The sequence below is a fragment of the Tripterygium wilfordii genome, chromosome 13 (assembly GCF_013401445.1).
Source record: "Tripterygium wilfordii isolate XIE 37 chromosome 13, ASM1340144v1, whole genome shotgun sequence".
Taxonomy (NCBI): domain Eukaryota; kingdom Viridiplantae; phylum Streptophyta; class Magnoliopsida; order Celastrales; family Celastraceae; genus Tripterygium; species Tripterygium wilfordii.
In genome coordinates this window covers 9,577,794-9,587,774 of record NC_052244.1, presented here as the reverse complement: position 1 = coordinate 9,587,774, position 9,981 = coordinate 9,577,794, and the positions used below count along the sequence as shown (strand labels likewise).

The window sequence follows — 9,981 nt, the reverse complement described above, 5'->3', positions numbered from 1 at the left end:
CTTAGATTTTTGTTAGTCCTTGTGTTGTTTGTTTTTTTTTATGTCATTGGTTGACATTGATTTATACTTACAGATTTGTATGTTATGACATTATATTTTAGAGGCAATTTTGTAATCACACTGTATCTTGCACAATGTAATTAACTGTATACTGAATCAGTTGGTTTGCAGTGAGCACATGGATGACCAGAACCTTGTAGCTGATGTGGGCAAAATTGATATTTCTGTCGAGAATGATTATTCGATAATAACGATGGTTGGGATGTTATTTGATTCTGTTGAAAACTTGTATAATTTTTACTAGGACTTGTATAATTTTTACAAAGAATATGTACAAGTTAGTGGGTTTTCTATTAAACGGAGATCAATAACGAAGGACGACAGTGGGAAGCACAAATATTTCCAACAGTGGGTAGTTACACCATCAATGTAATTAAATACATTTTCAATGTAATAAGCCATCGTTGTGTTTATTAATCTATAAATGACATATTTTTAACATTGGGAAATCTCGTTGACAATGTATGTAACTACATTCAAAATGTAATTAGGCAATGTCGTGTTTAAGAAGGCTACAAAGTCAATTCTAATCACAAATTTATTATCACATTGTCAGTGTACTTATTTACATTGACCCTACAATAAAGATCACAAACTTGGTTGGTTTGCAGTGAGCACATGGATGACCAAAACCCTGTAGCTGATGTGGACAAAATTGATATTTCTATCGAAATAATTATACGATCATAGCGATGGTTCAGATGTTATTTGATTCTGTTGATGACTTGCATAATTTTTACAAGGAATATGTACAAGGAATATGGACAAGTTAGTGGGTTCTCTATTAAACGGAGATCAATAACAAAGGACGACAATGGGATGCATAAATATTTCCAATAGTGGCTAATTACACTGACAATGTAATTAAATATAGTCACAATATTATAAGTCATTGTTGTGTTTATTAATGATAGGTTTAGTCAAGTGTGTAATCACATTGACAATGTATTTAACTATGGGTAAAGGATACTTTTGGTCCCTCACAGATGGGCTGTGTAACAACTCAGTCCCTCACATTCTAAACGTAACAATTAGGTCATTGGTCTTTGTAGACTGTAACTCGATCAGATTTGGGGCAAATCCGGTCAGTCAATTTGTTGACCTGTGACGTTGACCTAACATATACCGTCAAAATCATCTGACGTGGCATCAAAAAAAATTTCAAAAACCTTTTTTAATTGACATTTGCATATGTGAAAATTTTGTGAAAATTAACACATGACACTTTATGAAAATAAACAAATTGTAAAAAAAAACCTAATTTTCTTTAACTATTGGTCTCTCTGAATGGAATCCGAGAAAACCCTAGAAGAAACAAAATGACAAGTTTGATCACCATTGCATACATTTAAGTCTAATATGTTCATTACATTCCATTAAAAACTAGTTATTAAACAAATGCATTACATTGTAACTTATAACACAATCTATGTTTCTTCTTCAAATTGACAACTCTCAGTATGGATGTTATCCCTAATAAATTCGACTTGTACTGTAAAGTGCTAGCCCTTGGCTTCTCAGTTGATTTATCTCCTAGTTTCTTTTTTCTTGCTCTAACATTTACCATCCTGAAATAAACAAGAGAATAACAATCAAAAAAACACAAGTGAATAACAAGTGTAATCAATGGCTAATTACATTGTCAATGTAATTAGCCACTGGTGATTATTTTGTTATAGTCGAAAACAAATCAGAACCTCAAGCATGCTTAATTTGGAGCTCCAGCAAATCTCAGAGACCATAAGAACCATCAAGTATTTCTCCACTCACGGTAAAGATCAGTAAATATGCACGATGACCACTACTTTTTAAGAAGCTAGACCCTAATTATCGATCGAGCTAAAACAAAGAAATCACAAATTACTAACCCAAACCCAAATCCTTATTACAGTGTGCAATCTTTATGAAAAAATCGTTGAAATTAGGTCTCTTGTGGTAGAAATCTACTAACAATGAGAGTGTTTTTAAAGATCAAAGTTTGAATTCCCTCGATCGTCTCTGAGGTGCTCTATGACTATCGCCGAGCTTCTCTGACTGCACTGGGTGTATATGACTATTGTCTATCTTCTCTGACTTCCATCGACCTTCTATTCGCGCCGTCGGGCTTCTATAAGCTTTGTCGCCGGAGATCCGAACGGGAGAATTTCAGATTTTAGAAGATTAGGTTTTACGTGATGTGACTTTCTCTCTCCTGCTTGGGAGCCATGCGTGTTTTTATTCAAATATTAGGGTTTTGTTTTATTTGAATTTGTCTAGCTGGACTCTCCTATGTGGCATGCCAACTAGTTATGGACCATTGTGGATTTATAACTTATAGACATATAGGGCTTCCGATTTCAAAAAGGACAAAAAGTCAAAATATATGACATTTTTTAGAGATTTTTCATCCCGATTTTGTTGTATTCGAACTAGATATACTCATACTCACCACAAGACTTGTAGATCTTGTTGTTTTCCTTCGATCTGTCATCACATCATTATTTTTGATAGTTTCTATGGTGATTTTCATGGTTTTTTGGCTTTGACTTGGGATATGGAGATTGCAGGTGATTTGTTATTAGTTTCAATTAATTTGATATATATCTGTCATAATGTTATCTATCTTGCTAAGTGTTATTTTTCTTGATAAAATGTTATTTGTCTTTAATGAAATGTTATATGTCTGAAGTTCCAAAACAGATAACATGTCACGCCCCGTCCCAGGAACGTGACTTATTGACAACACGTGTGTGCACCCACGTGCCGCCACCTAAAACAAGGACTCAAATCAACTCAATTCACAATTTTAAAAGCAATAAGATTTAAACAAAAATTCGGCAGCACCTCCCCGTATTTCGGAGAATGCCCCCTGCACAAACTATAGCAATTTAAACCAACAATCTCCATACCACCAAACTAAACATCCAGGGCCTCAGGCCATATCATCCCAATCATAAATCTTCATACGCACATACATACTAGGGCATTAAGCCTAACCATCCAAAATCATCATTCATCCCACAGATTACATACTTGTATATATCCTAATATACAATTAAGCCAAAGACTAACCAAACACCACACAAAATAAAACAACAAACCACCACAAGTCCAGGCCATCCGCGTCACGCTCCTCCCTGCGGATCCGTAGTCAGAGCACTAACGCTAGTACCTATATCACCTGAGGAGGTGAAAATATAACACGGTGAGCAGGAGGTGATAGGTGTGATAATACCTATTGTTTTTGGTAGGAATCTCCCCCTCTTAAGCTTCATTTAAATAAATAATGAGTGTATTTATGTTTTGATTTGTATTTTTTGATAGGTTGATTGCGGTTTGGATGAAAAGTGATGAAAAAAGGGCTGAACTGAAGAAAATGTCCACCGACCTTCGTGTGTTCAAATACTTATAACTTTTTGTCACGTTATCGGAATCAAGCGAAATAAAAGGCATTGGAAACTAGACATCTCAAGCTTTCCGTAGACGCTAAAATCGTGCAAATCGGACGTCGTATGGAGATTTTGGAATCATTCCACGCCTAGGCGCAATATTTGTGCACGCCCAGTATCACTTGTGCACGCCCAGTCCAGCGAGTTGGGGCGTGAATTTGAAGTTGTGCACGCCTAGGATTGCGCCTAGGCGTGCGCCTAGGCGTGGTGCGCCTAGGCGTGAATACAACGCGCCTAGGCGCACAAGACAGTTTTTTGGGATGTTTTAATTCGCGAACTTGCCGAGCCGCAGGACACTTTTTAACCTAGAACTGATTTTCTGGGGAGCGAAACCAGAGGGGGAAGGCGATTCTTGGAGCTAGGAGGAGAGATTCTTCAGCTCAACTTGGATCTACTCAACTAATTGGGTTTATTCATGATTTTCTCATCTCTCCTTTTGTGTTTTTCTCTCATTATGTGTAACTAAACCTCTTTGCCAAGGCTAGGTTGAAGCCTTGGGTTTGATGACTTTGTTTATGACTTGATTTACATATATATGAGTTGATTTGGGTATAAATCTTGTGTTTCTATGTTTGATTGTAATTTCTTCATGCTTGTGGTGTTTGGCCAACACTTTAGGTTTTTGGATGAAATTGTTTGGAGAATTTGCTTAGACAATAATATGTCAAGTAGATTATGCTTCTTGAAACACTTGATTATGAATGTGTCTCCCTTTAATTAGGTGACAATTTGTATGAATTCTAATCTCCATAGAACTCCATGAATTCCTATGCATGTTTAGACCAATAAGATGGCTAGAATGTATTTAGGAATATCCGACCTAGACCAATAAGATGGCTAGTAATCGATTTTAGGGAGACTTGGCTTAAGTGCGCTAAAACCGACTTAGGTACGGATTCGTTATGCCCGAATTAGCAAATATGTGTGTGAATTTGTGTCATTGCAAGTCATTTCCCAAGGGGGATTCCAAAGCCTTGGTGTTCATCTCATATTCGTTAACTCATCTCATTTGCATTAGTTGCATCTTTATTCTAAGAAAATACCAAAAACACTTTGCTATTTGCTTGTTTTAGTTTAATTACCAAACCAAACAATCTTGAGTTGAACTTTACTTTTGATTGCATTGTCCATATATACATACAAATATACATTTGGATTAGACATAACACCGTCCCTGTGGATTCGACCCTTGCTTATCATTGTGCTGTAGTCGCCGACTAGTACACTTGCTAGTAAGGTTAATTTAGACCCAACAGGAGGCTCAGTAGGGATATCGAATAGGAGCATAAAATAAGGAATAAGGCCGGAATATCATAAGAAATAAAGCTATGCAACAATATGCCATGTCGTCAAACAAATGCAATCCGTACATCCAACCGAGCCATGTCGCTAGAGCCAATTAACCGGAACCACTAGCATATGCTCTCACAAATATTCCATACCATGCCACTAGATCCAATAAACCGGAACTACTAGTGCATGTTCACACAAGTACCATCAACCGTGTCACTAGAGCCAAATATCCGGAACCACCAGTACACGTTAACGTACGTACCAAAATCCAAACCACCACTTTCACCATGCACAAATGCAACATCACACATGAATGTTATGCAACTAAATTTATTTGCGCGCAATTTCATTAAAACATGTGCTCAAGAGTATCGACTACTCGATAGATGACCGAGTGTCCATGGGTATACATTCAACATTAAACATACAACATAGCAACTTGAGTTCACAATAGCACACAATCCAAGGTTTGTTTCCCCTTGAACAAAAAGGCGGAAACTAATGAATTTAACACAATTCGGGTAGCCAATAGTGTTTTGAGATTAAGGGTTAAGAAAATCCCTACCTCGTTTGAGCAAAACTTCACCACAACTCTAGCCACCAACCTTCCAAGTTCAAATAACCTAATTTATAACATTTACAATCACTTCCCTTCCAACAATATCAATTTCAACACATACATTCACAATAAGACACTTACCTTAGTCAATTCTTCAAATCCTTGCTCAATCCCTTCTCCTTCTATCTCCACACTTCAAGCCAAGCTCAAATCTAGCATCAATATACATAAACTTTGATTACTCAACAAGCTTTTACCCCAAAACCTCTAATTTCACGAAATCCCACAAAACCCATAAACCCTAGCTTGAAATCCATGGAAATCTTACCTCAATCTTGTGAAGATCTTGCAATCCAAGCTTTAGAAAGTCCAAAAGCTTCAATTCAAGCTCCTTTCTCCTTGATTCACACCAAAATCCTTCTTCTCTCTCTCTCGGCTATCTCTCTGTCACATATGTGAGAAATGAACCCAGAAATCGTTAAAAGTGTTTTTAAAACCCAATTTCCCAATAAGTGTCCAGACTGCTCCAAGGGGTGTCCAGACACTTTGTGAAGAAAATGAGACAAAGTGTAAAACTGCTCAAAATTTACTCGAGGTGTCTGGACACTTTGTTTGGGTGTCCGGACACTTCACCATATTTTTTTTTCTTTTAATTGGGTTTTCACATCCTTTCCCCCTTAAATAAATTTCGTCCTCGAAATTTAAGTCATACCTGAGAAGTCGAATAGATGTGGATACTTTTTCTTCATTTCGGATTCCAACTCCCAAGTTGCTTCCTCGGTTCCATGATGCATCCATAACACTTTCACCAATGGTATTGTGCTTGATCTCGTAACCTTATCTTGCCTATCCAGAATTCTCATCGGTTGCACAAAATAGGTTCTGTCATCCTCCACCGTCAATGTCTCCCAATCCAACACATGTGAAGGGTCCGGTTCATACTTTTGAAGTGTTGAAACATGAAACACATTATGCACATTCAACAATTTTGGCGGTAATGCCAAACGTTATGCCACCTCCCCAACTCTCTCTAGAATCTCAAAAGGACCAACATATCTTTGTGCTAACTTACCTTGCTTGCTAAAACGTTGCACTTCTCTCCTAGGGCTTACTTTCACAAACATTTTGTCACCCACCGAGAACTCCAATGGTCTCCTTCTTCTATCCGCATAGGATTTTTGTTGGCTTTGGGCTATAAACAACCTCTTGTTAATCTCCTCTACCTTGAGTTTGGCCTCCTTCACAAATTCAGGTCTGAACAACACTTTCTCTCCAACTTTCGCCCAACACGAAGGTGATCGACACGGCCTTCCATACAAAGCCTCAAAAGGCGCCATTCCGATACTACTTTGGTATGAGTTGTTATAGACAAACTCAGCCAAATGTAAGTAATCCTCCCAACTCTTACCAAAATCCATAACACACGCCCGCAACATATCTTCAAGTATTTGGATCGTTCTCTCACTTTGTCCATCGGTCTCCGGATGAAACGAAGTAGACATAGTCAATTTAGTACCTAATGCTTCTTGCAAACTCTCCCAAAAACGTCCCGTGAACCGCGGATCTCTATCCGACACAATGCTCAATGGAACTCCATGCAACCTCACAATTTCCCACACATACAATCTACTCAATGATTCAAGTGAGTCTGTCTTGTTAACTGGAAGAAAATGTGCCGACTTCGTCAATCGATCCACAATCACCCAAATGGTGTCCTTCCTCTTCGGTGTCAATGGTAGCGCTGTCACAAAATCCATTGTGATATTCTCCCATTTCCATTGAGCAACCGGAAGCGGTTGTAACAACCCCGCAGGTCTTTGGTGTTCCGCCTTCACCTGTTGACAAGTGAGGCACCTAGCAACATATTTACCCACATCAACTTTCATTCCACGCCACCAAAACTGATGCTTCAAATCTTGATACATCTTGTTACCCCTCGGATGCATGGCAAATCGGGAATGGTGTGCCTCCCGTAGAATTTCCTCCCGTAACTCTTTATCATTTGGCACCACCAATCTACCCTCAAAGCTCACACCACCATCTCCGCCTCTAATCCATCCGGACTCCTCCTCAATCACATCAAATGTTGCATCCCCAATTTGTGCATCTAACACCTTTTGAATCAATGCCGGCCGAACAGAAACACATCCCAAATACAACTTCTCCTCTCGCTCTTGCAATTCCAACCCAAACGAATTAATCAACTCCACAAACTCCCATTCCCGCATAGAAATTGCCGCAATGATATTCTTTCTACTCAAAGCGTCGGCCACCACATTCGCCTTCCCCGGGTGATAATTCAATGCAAAATCTAATCCTCCAGATATTCCATCCACCTTCACTGTCTCTGATTCAACTCCTTTTGTGTGAAGAGATATTTGAGGCTCTTGTGATCAGAGAAAACCTCAAACCTCTCTCTATACAAGTAATATCTCCACCGTTTAAGTGCAAACACCACCGCCGCCAATTCCAAGTCATGAACCGGATAATTCCATTCATGCTGCTTCAATAACCGTGAACCATACTCCACCACCCTCTCCTGTTGCATTAAAACACATCCCAAGCCTATTTTAGAAGCATCACAATAGACTTGGTATCCCATATTCCTCTTCGGAACAACTAATACTGGTGGAGATGTAAGTCTCCGTTTCAACTCTTCAAATGCCTTCTTACACTCCTCGGACCATTCAAACGGTGTTTCTTTCCGTGTAAGCTGCGTCATTGGTGCAGCAATACGCGAAAAATCACAAATAAACCGTCGGTAATATCCTGCCAAGCCAAAAAAACTCCGAATTTCGGTAATATTTTTCGACCTTTCCCACTTCGACACTGACTCCACTTTGGATGTATCCACTGCAATGCCCTCCTGTGTTATAACATGTCCAAGAAATTTCACCTCCGTTGCCCAGAATTCACACTTGCTCAGTTTTGCATACAACTCATACTCCCGTAATGTTTGTAACACTGCTCGTAAATGTAATTCATGCTCCTGGACCGTGGGTGAATACACCAATATATCATCAATGAATACTACCACAAAACGATCCAAAAATGGAGTACCAGCTGCATTAAGTCCATAAACACAGCGGGTGCATTAGTGAGTCCAAAAGGCGTAACAAGGAACTCATAATGCCCATACCGTGTTCGAAAAGCCGTCTTCTGCACATCTGACTCCCTAATCCTCAACTGGTGATAACCGGATCTCAAGTCAATTTTAGAAAAGTGTCTTGCACCCCGTAATTGATCAAACAAATCATTGATTCTTGGCAATGGGTACTTATTCTTCACAGTCACCCGATTGAGTTGCCGGTAATCAATACACATTCTCAAAGTTCCATCTTTCTTCTTCACAAACAACACTGGAGCACCCCACAGAGAGACGCTCGGTCTAATAAACCCCTTTGACTCCAAATCCTTCAATTGAGTCTCCAATTCCCTCAACTCCACCGGTGCGATTCGGTAAGGTGCAATGGAAATTGGTTTGGTGTCCGAAACCAACTCAATAGTAAACTCTATCTCTCTCCTTGGTGGTATCCCCGGCAAGTCCTCCGAAAATACATCCATAAATTCCTCAACCACCGGTATCGGCTTAGCCATATCGCCACTCGGTGCCGAAGTGGTCAAACTTGCTACAAGACAATCCGCATATGCATGATTTTCCAGGAAGTGCGAGCATGGCACTCCCTTAGACCCCTGTAATTTAATCACCCCACCTCCCGGTACATTCAAGGTAATTTTACGCATCCAAAAATCAATAATAGCTCTATGTTTTGTCAACTAGTCTACACCCAAAATTACATCAAAGTCTTTAAAATTGAGGACATATAAATCCGCCGTCAATTCTATTTCACCAAATCTACACACCACTCCTTCCACCATCCCCTCAAGTGAAGTAGTGTACCCAAATGGGGAAGTCACCGCAAACATTCGTCTTATTGGGGACACTTCTAATTCTATTGACTTTGCCAAGGATGCAGTAATGAAAGATGCAGTCGCACCAGAATCAAACAATACTCTCACTAAACAATTTAAAACAAGAAAAGTACCTCCAACGAAGTTTGGATGCTTCGACCCTGTCTGGTGCCCTAAGGCAAATACTCTCCCCTGAGTCAATGCAGGCTGAATCTGTGACTGCTGTTGCTGTGTCTTGGTCTGTGATCGTCCTCTTCCAACAGAGCCACCTGAGGAAACGGACGGTGCACGAGGGGTAGTAGGTGTGGAAGCAGCCGATGAAACCCCATATCTCTGCTGTGTGTCTCTCCTCCTCTGAGGATAATCTACCCGCATATGGCCTATCTTGCCACACTCAAAACATTCAGGTCCAGAAGTAGTGCACTGGTGCCTAACATGACCCGCCTGTCCACATCGAAAACAAACCCTCGGTCCCTGCTGTGATCCTCTACCTCCCTGGGACCCTCCACTGCTCTGTCCAGACATGTTCTGTGAAGTCTGACTGTCTGTCCTCTACCTCTTCTGATTAGACCACCCCTGCCTCTGTCCTCTAAGAGCCCTTCCAGTACTACCACTTAAGGATCGACCGCTAAAAGTATCCCAATATTTCTTTGAATCTTTATTAATTTGCTCCTGCTTCAAAGCCTCCTCTCGCATATCATCATAGGTAACAATCTTCATGCTAGCCAA

The 9,981-nt window shown here is 39.9% G+C and overlaps 1 protein-coding gene across 1 annotated transcript; it reads right to left on the bottom strand.

Annotated features, from left to right (window-relative positions):
* Positions 1–9,117: 9,117 nt before the first annotated feature.
* LOC120012535 lies at positions 9,118–9,777 on the bottom strand. Its single transcript, XM_038863982.1, has one exon. The coding sequence runs from the start codon at positions 9,775–9,777 to the stop codon at positions 9,118–9,120; it is 660 nt and encodes a 219-aa protein (XP_038719910.1).
* Positions 9,778–9,981: the final 204 nt, after the last annotated feature.

What these genes read in the sequence shown, in the direction of transcription:
- LOC120012535 (XM_038863982.1), bottom strand. Translation starts at nt 9,777, where the DNA reads ATGTCTGGACAGAGCAGTGGAGGGTCCCAGGGAGGTAGAGGATCACAG.